The sequence below is a fragment of the Panulirus ornatus genome, chromosome 1 (genome assembly GCF_036320965.1).
Source record: "Panulirus ornatus isolate Po-2019 chromosome 1, ASM3632096v1, whole genome shotgun sequence".
NCBI classification, from domain to species: domain Eukaryota; kingdom Metazoa; phylum Arthropoda; class Malacostraca; order Decapoda; family Palinuridae; genus Panulirus; species Panulirus ornatus.
The window spans coordinates 61,802,850-61,820,659 of NC_092224.1; the positions used below are offsets into that span (position 1 = coordinate 61,802,850).

Sequence of the window (17,810 nt, forward strand, 5' to 3'; positions counted from 1 at the left end):
ATCATCATCATCATCATCATCATCATCATCATCATCATCATCATCATCATCATCATCATCATCATCATCATCATCATCATCATCATCATCATCATCATCATCATCATCATCATCATCATCATCATCATCATCATCATCATCATCATCATCATCATCATCATCATCATCATCATCATCATCATCATCATCATCATCATCATCATCATCATCATCATCATCATCATCATCATCATCATCATCATCATCATCATCATCATCATCATCATCATCATCATCATCATCATCATCATCATCATCATCATCATCATCATCATCATCATCATCATCATCATCATCATCATCATCATCATCATCATCATCATCATCATCATCATCATCATCATCATCATCATCATCATCATCATCATCATCATCATCATCATCATCATCATCATCATCATCATCATCATCATCATCATCATCATCATCATCATCATCATCATCATCATCATCATCATCATCATCATCATCATCATCATCATCATCATCATCATCATCATCATCATCATCATCATCATCATCATCATCATCATCATCATCATCATCATCATCATCATCATCATCATCATCATCATCATCATCATCATCATCATCATCATCATCATCATCATCATCATCATCATCATCATCATCATCATCATCATCATCATCATCATCATCATCATCATCATCATCATCATCATCATCATCATCATCATCATCATCATCATCATCATCATCATCATCATCATCATCATCATCATCATCATCATCATCATCATCATCATCATCATCATCATCATCATCATCATCATCATCATCATCATCATCATCATCATCATCATCATCATCATCATCATCATCATCATCATCATCATCATCATCATCATCATCATCATCATCATCATCATCATCATCATCATCATCATCATCATCATCATCATCATCATCATCATCATCATCATCATCATCATCATCATCATCATCATCATCATCATCATCATCATCATCATCATCATCATCATCATCATCATCATCATCATCATCATCATCATCATCATCATCATCATCATCATCATCATCATCATCATCATCATCATCATCATCATCATCATCATCATCATCATCATCATCATCATCATCATCATCATCATCATCATCATCATCATCATCATCATCATCATCATCATCATCATCATCATCATCATCATCATCATCATCATCATCATCATCATCATCATCATCATCATCATCATCATCATCATCATCATCATCATCATCATCATCATCATCATCATCATCATCATCATCATCATCATCATCATCATCATCATCATCATCATCATCATCATCATCATCATCATCATCATCATCATCATCATCATCATCATCATCATCATCATCATCATCATCATCATCATCATCATCATCATCATCATCATCATCATCATCATCATCATCATCATCATCATCATCATCATCATCATCATCATCATCATCATCATCATCATCATCATCATCATCATCATCATCATCATCATCATCATCATCATCATCATCATCATCATCATCATCATCATCATCATCATCATCATCATCATCATCATCATCATCATCATCATCATCATCATCATCATCATCATCATCATCATCATCATCATCATCATCATCATCATCATCATCATCATCATCATCATCATCATCATCATCATCATCATCATCATCATCATCATCATCATCATCATCATCATCATCATCATCATCATCATCATCATCATCATCATCATCATCATCATCATCATCATCATCATCATCATCATCATCATCATCATCATCATCATCATCATCATCATCATCATCATCATCATCATCATCATCATCATCATCATCATCATCATCATCATCATCATCATCATCATCATCATCATCATCATCATCATCATCATCATCATCATCATCATCATCATCATCATCATCATCATCATCATCATCATCATCATCATCATCATCATCATCATCATCATCATCATCATCATCATCATCATCATCATCATCATCATCATCATCATCATCATCATCATCATCATCATCATCATCATCATCATCATCATCATCATCATCATCATCATCATCATCATCATCATCATCATCATCATCATCATCATCATCATCATCATCATCATCATCATCATCATCATCATCATCATCATCATCATCATCATCATCATCATCATCATCATCATCATCATCATCATCATCATCATCATCATCATCATCATCATCATCATCATCATCATCATCATCATCATCATCATCATCATCATCATCATCATCATCATCATCATCATCATCATCATCATCATCATCATCATCATCATCATCATCATCATCATCATCATCATCATCATCATCATCATCATCATCATCATCATCATCATCATCATCATCATCATCATCATCATCATCATCATCATCATCATCATCATCATCATCATCATCATCAAGAGCCTCTCCAGCCTTCGTCTTTCCCTTGCGGAGTTCAGCTTCACTGGGACAGTGTTACCACCCACCCAGCTGTTTCGCAACCCAATCAGCATAGTATAAAATCTGTGAGGTCTTTCTTTACATTGTTTATCCCATAAACAATAAACAATAGTCTTGAATAAAGCAATCAACCATGCGGGTGATTATGGAGATGGCTTGCATAACATTCTTGTCGCTGTAAATAATTACTGGTAATTAATCAACGTCATACGAATTAGGATCAATTTGCAGAAATCTCTCTCCTAAGATAAAAGACAAGGGCGTTAACTCGCAGCCAAAGAACCTCAGCTTAGGGTTTGCCTTCCTAATTCTCTTTAATGACACTTCTTGCGGGGTCACACTGCTCAGATGACCCCATTAACCCGGCCCTCGAAGTCACTGTAGTGATGGCAGAGTCATTATATTTCACATTGATATATTACATTACACAGTAATATACAGGACTATGATTTACGACAACTTCTACGAGCAATGCAAGCATGTCATATCCCGCCGACTTCCCCAAGGGTGAAGACCATGTTTGTGTGTTAACACCTTTACTGCACGGTAAAATCTTCAGACTCACTTCTGCTTCAGAGTAATATGAAAAGTCAGGGTTAGTGCAACGCCACTCGTCCAGTGTGGTAATGTGATAAGTGCTAACTGACTTGTAAATTGAAATGGAATGTAGCAGTGATTCAGAGATCCTCTTAAGTTTAAGTTTCCATACCATTAGCCATAGAGCTTCCGTCTGATATTTCAGTGACAAACAAATCATTCCTGTGAGAGGAGAAGCTTTGCTTTATCATCATTGTTTGATCATGCTGTAGCCTCGTCCTCACTCCTTCCGCTGCATTCTAATGACTTGAGTTCCTCTCTCCCACTCGCCAAGAAATGAAGTCTACGCAAAACCTCTGGTCATGCCGGCGGTTGACCCAGAGCACCACGCCCCTGTGAAGCCATATGAACACATCGACTCCACCAGCGCCAACCACCCCTTCGACGCCCCCAAAATGTACGACAACAAACTCTACGACACATCGAAGGCCTTCGACAAGCTCTACGTCGCAAAGGAATACGAAAAGGTGACGTTAGAGCAGATGGAAACGACAAGCTTCGAGGCTCAGGATGTTAAACCCTACGAGAAGATGTACCCTCCCAAGACCCACTTAGACCCGCAGATAGACAGCGGCGGGTACGAGAAATGTTACGAGAAGACGTACAAGACCCTCGAGACGTTGGACTCGACTTCGTACGAGAGGCAGTACGACTCACCGAAGGTCATCGAACCGGTGGACTCAACCGCGTACGAGAAGACGGTACAGGCGCTCGACACTCCGGCTTCGATCACGGAGTCTGCGGAAAAGGTCACGACGCAAGGCTCCGCCGGCGGTAAAAAGGTACGCCAAATTTACAAGTTATTTACAAGTATCCTTTAACTATGTAAACTTAACATGATCTACCGACCTGTTTCATAAATGTAGTCAGTTTACCCTCTACCAAACGGATGTTAAAAGTAGATGAACATACTAGAAATTCTTGCAATAGGCTCAGTCATAAACTATTATAATCGGTCAACCATAATATTTAATGTGATCCTAAAACTTCAGATATAAGCGAGTGCACTTCATCTATGGTTCAGTAAACTCAAGGCTCTTTCCTAAAATCCCCGAGAACACGTCTCAAAATGCAGTTCTACACTCGAGAGACAATGCAGATAGGCAGAGAGTTGGCGTGCCTACCAACCCATCATACTAATTCTATTTTTTCCTCTTCCACTGGGTAACATGATCGTGTTTTGTTTTTCACCCAGGACGAGAACAACAAGGACAGCGACTCCGATCCCAACAAGAAACCGCCCTATTCTTACGTCGCCCTCATTGCCATGGCCATCAAGGAGAGTCCAGACAGAAAGCTACAGGTCAGTAAGGAAGGTACCTTGACAGTCAGAATAAAAACTATACCTAAATATGCAGATGATATCAAAGGGTGCTGACCAAACATAGAGCTAACCGTATAATGTGGCGTTTTAAAAAGACACAATATACGAACATTAAGCAGGGGCAAATGATGATGAAATGTCCATGATTCCACTGAAACTCATCAGTCACTGTTTAAACAAAAAGATAAAATAAGTGAACGTCTACTAGCAGCTTTAGGTGGCCAGCAGGAAAGGGGAGTGTAGTGTTATAACCAAGGATACATGAGCATGAGTCTAAGGGCAAGAGAAAAGTTTTCTTTCAGTTCAAACTGTGTAATCACAAATGAAAAACAAAGCACTATCTCAAAACATGTATACATGAAGCCTGGAATAAATGGCATACCCACCGGGCGTAACGAAAATAAACTAACGACAGAAAACAAAATGCAAATGTCATCTGAAACTCGAGCCACCTCTTCAAAACATTGCTCATCTTTACCAGACGACCCCAAGCACATAATACACCAGCAACGCGTTAAGACTATAGCAAGCGCTTGTATATATATATATATATATATATATATATATATATATATATATATTATCCCTGGGGATAGGGGAGAAAGAATACTTCCCACGTATTCCCTGCGTGTCGTAGAAGGCGACTAAAAGGGGAGGGAGCGGGTGGCTGGAAATCCTCCCCTTTCTTGCTTTTTTTTAATTTTCCAAAAGAAGGAACAGAGAAGGGGGTCAGGTGAGGATATTCCCTCTAAGGCCCAGTTCTCTGTTCTTAACGCTACCTCGCTAACGCGGGAAATGGCAAATAGTATGAAAAAAAAAAAAAAAAAAAATATATATATATATATATATATATATATATATATATATATATATATATATATATATATATATGACCGAATTCGCTTACATCCATCCTTTAGTTATGTGCGATCCACCTAAACTTCAGCTCCCTACCCACAACCAAGTCTCATTGACCTTTTCATGGCTTCCCTGGACGCTTCACATGTCCTGGTTCAGTACACTGACAGCAAGTCGACCCCTGTATACTAAATCGTTCCAATTTACTCCATCTCATGCACACCGTTCACCTTCCTGCATGTTCAAGCCCCGATCACACAAATTTTTGTTCACTCATCATTCTCTCTAATGTGCCTACTACTTTAACACACCTTTTCAGCTCTCTCAACCACACTTTTTATTACCACCTCACGACACACTGTCCAAGCTTTTCATTTCAAATACATTCATCCTCCTCCTCACATCCTCATCTACTGCCTATGCCTCGCATTCCTCTAACATTGTTGGAACTACTGTACCTTAAAACATACCCATTTTCGCCCTCCCAGATAACGACCTCTTCGCCCACTCACCAACCTTGTGACTCACTTCCGCTTCCATGGTTCCACTTGGAAGCCTTGTCCACTCTCTTATATCTAAAACAATTCATTTCCTTTAATTTTTCTCCATTCAAACTTACATCCCTATCTAACCTGTCCCTTTATCTTGCTAAACCTCATAACCTTGTTTTATTCACATGTATTGTCAACTTACTCCTTTTAAACACTTTTCCAAATTGGGTTATCAACTTTTGCAGTTTCTCACACGAATCATCCACCAATACTGTGTTTCCTGCAAAGAAGTGACTCATTTCCAAAGCCCCTCATCCCCTACAGACTCTACACTTGTCCTTATCTCCGAAACTCCTGCATTTACCTCTCTCTTCATCCCATCCATAAACAATCTAAACAGCCATGGGGACATCACACATCCCCTGCTGCAAACCAATCTTCATTTGGAGCCATTCACTCTCCTCTTTTCCCAGTCGTACACACGTCTTATATCCTTGACAAAGACTTCCCGCAGATTCTAACACTTTTCCCTTACTATATATTCTTAAAACATTCCACAAGGTATTTCTATCAACCTTCTCATATTCTTTCTCCAGATCCATAAATGCTACATACAAATCTTTTTGTTACTCTGAGTATTCCTCACACACATTCTTTAAAGCAAACACCTTATCCACACATCCTCTACAACTTTTGAAACCACGCTTTTCTTCCCTAATCTTATACTCTGTACATACTTTCACTCTCTCAGTTATTACTCTCACATACAACTTACCAGGTACACTCAACAAAGTTATGCCTCTGTAACTTGCCTCAAGCACCCCGCTATGATCCATACATACAGTGAAAATCCTAAGTAATTGACAACACAGTCGTCCCCTTTCTTAAGAAATTCAACAATACCATCCACTCCCACCGCCTTGCCACATTTCATCTAACGTAAGGCTTTCACCACCTCTTCTTTCTGCACCAAACCACTCCTTGACTCTCTCACTTCTCATACCACCCTGACCCAAATACCAGACATATGCCACCCTGTCATCAAACACATTCAACAGTCTTTTAGTATAACCACTCCATCTCCTCACTTCATCATTACCTGCTACCACGTCCCCATTTGGCCCCTTCACCGATGTTCCCATTTGTTCTCTTGTTTTTCGCAAAGCATTAACCTTCTTCCAAAACATCTTATTCTCCTTGATGTTTACTGATAATCGCTCACTCCAACCGTCATTTGCCCTCTTTTTCAATCCCTGCACCTTCAACTCGACTTCCTGCCGATTCCTCTTATACATCTCCCAGTAGTTTGCTCTTCTCTTTGAGTATCGTAGCATCTTTCACAAACAACTTTAGTTCTTCATTCCACTACTATGACCTTTCTAATCTGCCTTCTTCCCACCTTATGCATGCCACTTGCATCTCTCGCACATGCCAGTGTTGTTTCCCTAAATACTTCCCTTTCCTCACCCACTTACCTTGCTTCACTTACTCTTATCTTTTCCCATTCTACACTTAATCTCTCGTGGTCTTTCTTCGTACAGGTCAGTTTTCCAAGCTCACTTACTCTCACCGCTCTCTTCTCTCCCAAAATGTTTCATTTTCGAAACTTCTATACATGTGATTATCAACCATCCCACTAGCTGCCCCTCTGAGCACATTCATGTCCGAAAGTCTCTCTGTTGTATACCTACCAATTGTTGTTTAATCTAATAATGCCGCTGACTATATTAAACCAGGTGTTCCCTATAATCAGTCCTTTTTCCTCACACAGCTCCACAAACTGTTCACAATTTCTGTTCAAAATACTGAATACCCTGTGCCCCCAATTATACTTTAATCTGCTACTTACTCACCTTCCCATTTAGATAATGCATCACTAATACCCGGTCTCTTGCATCAAAATGCTGACACATTCATTCAGCTGCTCCTAAAACACTTGCCTCTCAGGTGCATATACATTAATAATTACCCACCTCTCGCAATCTATTTTAATTTTTTCCACATCAGTCTACAGCCCATTTCCTTACACTCTGTCTCACACTCCCACAACTCCTGCTTTAACAGTAATGCCACCTCTTCCGTAGCTTTTGCAATGTCACCAACCCCTCACCAAAACATTTCCAAGCCATTCTTGTTCATCCTTAAGCTTTGTCTCGCCCTGTACCAGAATACAAAGGTTTCTTTCTATCTCTACTTTCGTCTCATCTTGGTTACATCCAAACACTTCGACATCCTAGTATGAGCATTCGAGGAGGATGAGCACTCTCCGCTTGGCTCATTCTGTTCCGTCTTTTGAAAATTGAAATACAAGGGAGGGATAGTAAGGGGTTTCAGCTCCCCGGTCCCAACCCCCATTAGTCGCCTTTTACGACACTCGGGGAATATGGAAGTAGAATTCCTTCTCCCCAAACCCAGACATATTCGAACATGTACATATAAATAACTACGGTGACAAAAACTGTTACACGAGTTCTGATATAGAGAACACAGGTTATATGATGATGTCGAATAGAAAAAAAAAAAATATTATAGGTTAATAACGGGCAGGTAACGGGTTAATATGAAGCAGTCGAGCAGAGTGCACAGGTTGAATGATCGAGCACAAGTTTTATGAAACTCTGGACCGATAGAGGGTGGTGAGAGTGTGCAAACAATAAACAAGAGATAACCTGAGAATCTAGAGTGGAGCATTTAAGTGAATTTCAAGTGTGAGATGTCAGCTATGAGGAGACTGAAATTCTGGACTAAATATAAAGATGATTCGAGTAGATGATGACTTGACGAAAGGCGCTGTTGAGCTGCGCCAGAAACTTTGAGCGTTTTACTGAGCTTAGGATATACAACTTGACCTGGTAACTATCATGTGTACTCTCTCTCTCTCTCTCTCTCTCTCTCTCTATATATATATATATATATATATATATATATATATATATATATATATATATATATATAGTGAAAAAGATTTTGTGTGATCGGGGCCTGAACATGCAGGAGGGTGAAAGGAGGGCAAGGAATAGAGTGAATTGGAGCGATGTGGTATACCGGGGTTGACGTGCTGTCAGTGGATTGAATCAAGGCATGTGAAGCGTCTGGGGTAAACCATGGAAAGCTGTGTAGGTATGTATATTTGCGTGTGTGGACGTATGTATATACATGTGTATGGGGGTGGGTTGGGCCATTTCTTTCGTCTGTTTCCTTGCGCTACCTCGCAAACGCGGGAGACAGCGACAAAAAAAAAAGAAAAAAAAAATATATATACTGTTTTTATATGATGAACTTTAAGCTGAAGATAGAAATGGATGTTACCGGGCTCCGGCTGCTCGATGTTACACCGCAAATGAAAGGTCTCACCTTTCGCGAGGCTGGATCCTCGGGGGTACAGTCTCGTCAAAGAACGTCTCACCTAAAAGGAGTTCACATATCCCTGCAACTAACGCAGCCTTCACCTGCAGGAGCCTTTGGAATGAGATCCTGAATAACACCAGGACTCTTTCACATGCATTTGTCACTGGGTAATTGTAAAGAAATCACTAATAAGATGAAAGTATGTGGATGACGAAGTAGATGGATGAAGGAATAAATAGCTAGATTACGGGAGCTGGAACAAGCCACTGGGTGAGTGAGGGGGCAAAGGTACTATGTGCACTGAGAGAGAGAGTGAGAGAGAGAGAGAGAGAGAGAGAGAGAGAGAGTAAAGAAAGGTCACTGTCTGTGAGGACAAAGATGGGTAAATATGCTGATATAGTAGAATCTACGGTGGTGTAAGGATGCGAGACATAAGCCCTTAATAAATACGGACCGAAGGGGGTGGAGATATCGGGAATGAAATGTGTGAGAAGGGTTGATCGACTCAGAAATGACAGGGTAATAGAGAGGCGTGAGAGTAACAACAATATGGCTGAGAGAGCTGAAGAGTGTGTGCTGAAAAGCTGAAGTGGTCTGGACATATGGAAGATAAGTGAGGAGAGACTGGCTAAGAGGGCGTGCAGGTCACCACTGGAGGGTACACAGACGAAGGACGATATGGAAGGACGGGGTGAAAGATAGTTTGGATGGCCAGGGCCTGAGCATGCATGAGGATCTATGATGTGCATAGGACAAATCGAAATAAGAGTGATGTGGTATTCAGGGGGAGACGCGCTATCGATGGGCTGAGCCAAGGTTTATTAAGCAGTTAGGGGAAACCAAGGTAAGATCTTTGGCGCTTGGCTGTGGATAGTGGGCTCTGGTTGAGATGCATTTCCCATACAGTCAGATATCCCCTCCCCCCGGGTAGGTATAACCACCTGGAAGGCTGCTGGGATTTTTGTTCAAAACTAGCGGTCGGCCTTTGCTTAGAATTAAATCGCTAAAAGAGTATTGTTACAGACAATGCACTGTTAGACGTCTGACAGCACTAAAAGACGACTGACAGCGCTTTAGGATCGTCTGGCTGCGATAAAGGGCGTTTGGCAGCGCCATGGAACGTGTAGCAGAGCTACAGGACGTCTGGAAGCGCCACGGCTTCTCTGGCTGCATTACAAAACGTTTGGCAGTGTTAAAAGACGTATGGTAAAGCTACAGGACGTATGACAGCGCTACAGGTCCTCGAACAGAGCTGCATCCGGCAGGACGTCGAGCAGCGCTACATGACGTCTGGGAGCGCCAAAGGAGTCTGACAGGGCTGCAAGACGTATGGCGGCTCAATAGGGCGTCTTGCGACGCCACAGGACGGCCGGTATCCGTAAGTTCTCTAGCAGCACTTCAAGACGTTCGACATCGTTTCAAGACGTCTGGCAGCGTTAAAGGTTCTCTGGCAGCACTTCGGGACGTCTACAACACTACAAGACGTTGAACAGCACTAAAGAACGTTTGGTAGTGTTACAGAATGGTTGATAGCGCTACAAGACGGGCAGCGCTACGGGACGTCTGGCGGCTCAACGGGACATCTCGCGGCAGCATTCAGGGCCTCTGGCAGCCCCAAAGGTTACCTAGCAACGCTACAGGACTGCTAGTTGCATTACAGAATGCTTAGCAGCACTACAGGACGCCATGGAGCAATGCAGGTTAACTGGCACATCACAAAAAGTCTGTCAACACTACAGGTCACCTGGCAACATCGATTTCAATCCTTAGGGAAAAAACAAAATCTTTTTGCCACCGAAGAACCGTGAAAATATGGTAACAATCCCGCCATTTGTTGCTGAGTTCGGAGTTCTGGTCATCCACATTCATACACGCCTACTGATATATATATATATATATATATATATATATATATATATATATATATATATATATATATATATATCCACATACATACGCTAAAGCTTTATTGATAAATGCATGAAGGGTTAACACTTGCTGTATTTAAGGCTGTCATGCTCCTCAGTATGCAATGGAAGAGACAACTGCATAATCATCACTGCACTCCCCATTGACACACGTCTTTACAACCATTTATCGTAAAAGAGAAAAAAAATTGAAAAGTTCGCCTTTTCGAGTCTCATGATACATCAAATGTGAAACCATCGCAATATATTCGAATACGTATTATCTCTTGTATTAGATGAGGATGAGTGAGATGTGGCTGGCAAAGAAAGCCAACGGTGATCGCTACGTGCGCGGGTTTTGATGTATTTTTTTTGTTTCTTTTAATACTTCCCATTTTTATCTACCCTGAAAAACTGATCCTATATCTGGTGTCCTTTCCAGCTGAGCGAGATCTACCAGTGGATCGCCACCAAATTTCCCTTCTACGCCCAGCAGAACGCTAAGGAGAAGCAAGGCTGGAAGAACTCGATCCGCCACAACCTCAGCCTGAACGAGTGTTTCGTCAAGATCCCGCGAGAGGGCGGTGGTGGTGGCGGCAAGGGCAACTACTGGACCCTAGGTACGATCTCCCAGAGAGTGAGTGTCACGGTGGTGTGTGGTTGACTGGAAATATCAGCGCGTGGAAGGTGAGAATCGTCTGTTCATTGAGGGGTACGAGATATTCGTGAACGAGTATGTGACAGACGCTACCTGTGAACTAGTGGTTGATGGGAACCATCCTTCAACCAGGGACAGACAGCTATTCTCAACAAATAACTTCTTTTTGAAGTTTTTGTGTTGGAGGCTCCAGTCACGGACACAACTGGTACTGCTTGTCAACGGGTGGTACGTCAGTAATGCCTGTCGACCATATTTTAGTTCTGCAAGTACTGTATGTCAACGAATGGTAGATAGATGTCTATGAACGAGTCAGGTTCAAATTGTGGCAGACAGGTATTGTCAGCAATTAATACCGATGGCTCTGTCAACTGAAGCCATAAAGATAGAGAATGTCAGCTAGTTGGAGAGATGTAATGAATAGCATCGTAGGAGAGAGGGTCAGTCAACTGGTGGCATGTGTATTCGTACTTACTCTGTCACCGAGTGATATTATGGTCAGGCGCTCTCCGTTAATGATAGCCTTATAGCTACACCCTGAACGAGTAACATGTGGGTAATTTCATTCAATGTATAGTCAACTGTATCTTTCTGTTGAGAGTATTTGTTAAACATTTCTTGTCGCGAGGATAGTAGACATATCTAAGTTGCTGTTTGCGTTAACGTAATCCGGCACACGAACAGCCTCGAAATAGTTATCAGAAAATTATTCATGTATTATTACCTAGCTCGCCTACTGATATCAAATCAATATACCTTAAAATCTCTCGAAAACTAAGAAAATGATTTGGTTCATTAATCATTTCGGCCGGCCCATCGCCTGCCAGGGTCATCAACGGTTGTCAACGTCAACTGATAAGTTAATTGAAGAATCTTGAACACGTTGTTATTGTACTGTAGCATGTCTTGTTGTATACGGCAGATATTTCCCTTAAAATATCCAGTGACATCACCAAATAAATATTGTTCACATCATGCAAACGTTATCAAATCATACACATTAAAGAAACGTCATATCACTTAGTATTGTCTCGAAGAAAACGTAAATCATTAATATCGATTTATTTTCACTAATCTCTGAATGAATGAAATCATGAAGTGTCACAAGCTGAGCATTTCTGAAAAGTTTGGTTTATCGCTGAAGTCCTCGTACCAAAATCGATGTCAGAAGACAGAAAGGAGTACAGCGTTGTGGAGGATCTTCCCGCCTCAAAGGTGGCCATCTTACCCTGCTTCCGCGTGGAAGAGCGGCCTCGAGGATGTAGGGCTCCACCAGACTGACTGACTGGGGATGCAGAGCAAACTAACATACAGCACAGCAGCCAACACCATTCATCACAATACGCCAGCTTTTGGGAAAGTTAAACAGAGATTCCGGCTCTACAACAGCTGTATTTAAAGGATGTGGATTCATGACAGCTGTATCTAGAGATTGCAGCTCCATGACAGCTGTGCTTATGTGAGACTGGTGACCTCACACGAGCCAAGCCCATCATCCTTGAGAACCAAGAACTTAATACATTCATTATTGGATTAGTGTTGAGTGTCCGCGTCGTGACTGCAAGGAAGGCCTGGTCCTGCATGAGTGCGGACTAAAAACATTTTAACATTACTTTCTCCGCCGTACTCACACGCACGCGGAAAAAACAACCAGAGAAACACATGAAAAACCACCATACAGAGAAACGCATGAAAAATATATCTAAGTACACAGAGAGTGACAGACAGACAAGCACAAATACACTACAACAATCCCATCCAAACCATTGTGATCGTCAGTATATTAAAGTCCGCTAATGTATTGTGTACACTGATGAACACATCTTTTCATGCTCCCCTTCGTTTCATGTCATATAAACTTATTTTTCTTGTATGTTTTCAGACTTTGGCTGCAGCTATTTTTATAAAATATCATGTGCTAAATTGCATTCAAGTATGTAAGTAACTATTTCGCAAGCTGTTCACATCATCCACAAGGCTAAACTAGAATATGCTTCTCAAGTTTAGTTTCCGCTCCTGAAGATGCATAAGGAATGATAAGAGAGGGTCTGGAGTAGGGTAACAAAGGCAGTATCAGGAAAGAAAGACGAGTTACAGGGAAAACCTAAAATGCCTGCAATTAGATTTGCCCACCGTGGAAAAGAGTGACAGATGAGCTGATCACAACTTTTAAATAATTATTACACTAGATTGGGGACGTAGTGAACACATTACCGTTAATGATTAGATACACGAAATCATGAGATACTTGCGTCCAGCAGGCGACTTTACGATATGGTTAGACTATAAGCATATGTAATGTACCAACTTTGCCACAGCTTAAGTCATAATTTTCTGCCAACCGGAGTGTGACGACGACCATCTGCGACTTCGTAACCCTTTTGCGCTACCGCCCACAGGATGAGCAGAGAGCGCTGTGTAAGCTAACCGCTGATAACGTCAAAATCTAGACTCTACCATAGCTCACGTCAGCACAGGGTTACAGTTAATACTGACTGAAGCGACAGTGTTCACTCGGGGAATGACAGTCTCACGGCGAGTAGGAAGAGGCAGCTGTTCTCCAGCTTAAGAACGAAAGACACCAGACTTGAGCTCTCCTTCAAGATTAACCTATGCTCGTCTCGGCCATCGATCACGCCCTGTCGACCTGCGAGATAACTCGCTCGACCACTACGTCACGGGCTCCTTGCGTGCGTCATTCTTACGATGGTGAATCATACAATCGACAATTTATCAACAAGCGATTCTACGCTGTAGCTGCAGCAGCTGACGTGGAATAACAATGAAAAAAATAGCGTCCCATACGTCATATGATATGAAGTTGATATTCATAACTGACCTCTCGATACTGAAGCGATACAGATTTTAAGCAATGTATACACAGGTTAATGATTAACCAACTCGAACCCTGAAGAATGCAAAGCCCAGTACCTGAGTAACTGAATTAGCTAATTATTTGGATAGGCAACCCAAGGATCCTATCTATGAGGCTCCTACAGCTTTGAGGCTGCGCTTCACGCAAAAGCAAGTAAAGGCGGGCTCTCCTACAGCTGGAAGGTCGCTGACGAAGCTGTGTGTACTCCCGTCCGCTGACGATGATACAGTCAAAGAATAAATGATTTCCCACTAAAAGTATTCCCATGTGAAGGCAGAGTTCCCACTAACAGTATTACCATATGAAGGCAGAGTTCCCACTAACAGTATTACCATATGAAGGCAGAGTTCCCACTAACAGTATTAACATGTGAAGGCAGAGTGCGATAACACACAAATATATATTGCCGGCCGCCATGCCAGAGTCACTCACAACGGCTCCTCCTCTAAAATAACAAACTCTAAATTGAAGTTCCCAGAGGAGAAATTCTTTCTCCAGTTCTCTTCAGTCTCTTCCTACACAACCTCTCATTACCTCAGACAAACTTCAAAACCTCACAAACGATCTTACATTCACAATACAACACCCGGACACCACAACAGCAACATCAAAGATGCAGCATTACATTACACAACCGGAGCACTGGCTCATCCAGAACGGAGTATCTCCCCAGAAGTCTTCCATTAATCTTATAAATCCCAGAGAGACAGTAATCCAGCTCACACCTTCCAGTCACCTTGAATAGATAGTTCTCCCACTGAGCAGAAACCAACCATTCTAGGCACGACACACGAATAACACACACTCCCCACACCAATACCATCAACACAAAAGCAACACAAATCAAATGCTCCTAGAACTGGCACCAGATCTGGACAAGAAAAAAATGCCCCACCACATATAACAAAGCTACAAACGAAACAAAATAGTGTACTCAGAACGAACAATCGCTGGCCACCGGGCAACTACAAACTCCCAACACCTTCAACAATGAAACAAAGATCCTCCTTATATAGTCCCACCTCAAAAGGCTCGGCACTCGTTTCTATGCAACAGCACAAACGCCTCCTAACCAATGCATTCTGTAACTAACCACCAAAACCTAAGTGAAAATAAAACGCTTACCCCTGCCTTACACTTCGGCCAACTTCACTCAGACATCCCTCTCCTCTCAAAATACAAACACCACCACCACACCCCAACAGATACAACACCGACAAAACACACACACACACACACACACACACACACACACACACACACACACAGAAAATAACCCGACGAGCACAAAACAATCGACCTCCCAAGTCAGACCGACGCTCCACCTCACTAGACATGTACCCATCAGGAACACACTTCCCAAGCAAACATGAATCACGTTCTCCCACTCGACATCATCCATCACTACATTACAAACACAGTTCCTGACCCTATATACCCATGATGCAACCACCACACTTACTACTTAACTGCCCTGCGCCCTCTGCACATAGATACACACACAGAAAGCGGTGGTGGACGTAACCAGCTTCCACAGCGTTGCACGAGTTCTCATGGGGGTAGGAGGGAATCCTGGTACAGGAAGTAAGCCTAAGCCAGGTACCCATCGACTGACCAGCCCCGAGGGAGAGGATGACCAGCCGAGTTGCCTGTAGTACCGAGCAGGACCATGCGTTACTCCCGGTCATCGTTCAGACAAAATAATGGATAATATAGCCACAAGAGAGTCCATCCCTGAATGACACTAGCCCTGAAGTGAAGACATCTAATTGATATAATACACGAGACCAATCTTATTCGGCAATCAAAAGTCATGTGGGGATGATCTCACTGTATCTACATCATACCAACTCTTGTTTGTAGGTGTTTTGGTATTTCCATTCCGTTATTACCTTATGCTATCATGAATCTTTTTTGAGTATACTGATCACTATTAAAATAATACATCACCACAGACGAAGGAAGATGATAAAGTAATAGACGGAGTTCCGCAGGCGTGGTCCCTGCTTGAGCGCCTCTTGCAGCATCATCTGTCCAAGTGTGACGGTGATGGCAAATAGCAAAATTCCTTAGGACTGAAGCTGCCGATCACAATGTGAACCAACTTCATGAAGCGACAAAGGCTGATGTTATACCGTACGAGAAAATTACGAGGAGGAAGAAGGCGGAAAATTTGGTAAATCTGGCATGTTATGGTTTGGTATTTCATCGACAGCTATTGAACATATGTACGAGTTCACTGGACAGAGATACAGCCGAATGCGAATGACTGGTGCCCATCCTGGACCAAATTCTTATCTCTGGTGTTCATAGCTTGTAGAGGTCTTGGCCATCCCCATATACAGAGTCCACAGGCTCCGTGGATGGATGGGTAGACAAATAGATACAGTGTCTCGGCTCCTGTACTTAAATTTAGACGAAGTGTTTTGGTTTGTATCCCCCGACAGATCCGAATCATGAGGACATGTTCGAACACGGCAACTACAAGCGGCGGCGTCGGATGAAGCGACCCAGTATGTATCGTCACGCCTACGCCTACCCAGACACCTACCTCGGCCTCACCTCCAGAGCCTTCTTCCCAGCCTCCCCGTGAGTACTACTAGGTCCAGTGTTCCTTCCCGTGAGAACTAGGCTAAGCGTTACTCCCCTCCTCAGTACCACAGTGTTCTATAGCCACCTGACCTCGAATTCCACGTTGAGTGTGTGTGACGACTGTCTGTTCAGCTTCCCTGAGTAAAAGGGTTTTGTGCCTTCTGATTTTCCATACGATTCCAGTTGTCAACACTATAGGGAGGGGGGGTGTTCAGCTGTCTTTATCTCTTTATCGTAGTGTTCGTTTATCTGCCTTCGTGCAGCACTATCGATGGATTCCATATCGTTTCCGAAAAGTACCGTGTTATGTAATCACATTACGAAGAGAGAGAGAGAGAGAGAGAGAGAGAGAGAGACTCTATATTCATGGGCCCTCATACATGGATTGTTCAGGCACCCTTGAGTACTATGTTACCATGTTCTGTTGCCCACGAGTTCTATTTTCACCTGTTCTGCACCGCGTTCTCTATAATGATATCTTCATCATTCTGTGTTTCCAGTGTATCTGCCCATGAGTTGTATATTCATGAATATTCATGAGTATCTATGAGTACCATGTTCTTAGCGCAGTTACCCATGCATTGTGCTAAAATGCCAG

At 42.1% G+C, this 17,810-nt stretch overlaps 1 protein-coding gene across 1 annotated transcript; it reads left to right on the forward strand.

The window, feature by feature from the left end:
- The first annotated feature begins 2,815 nt into the window (after positions 1-2,815).
- On the forward strand, positions 2,816-17,228 carry LOC139749120 (uncharacterized). The gene is made up of 4 exons (XM_071662742.1): positions 2,816-3,941; positions 4,355-4,462; positions 11,530-11,707; positions 17,068-17,228. The coding sequence occupies exons 1-4, from the start codon at positions 3,462-3,464 to the stop codon at positions 17,211-17,213; spliced, it is 912 nt and encodes a 303-aa protein (XP_071518843.1). The 5' UTR covers positions 2,816-3,461; the 3' UTR covers positions 17,214-17,228.
- Positions 17,229-17,810: the final 582 nt, after the last annotated feature.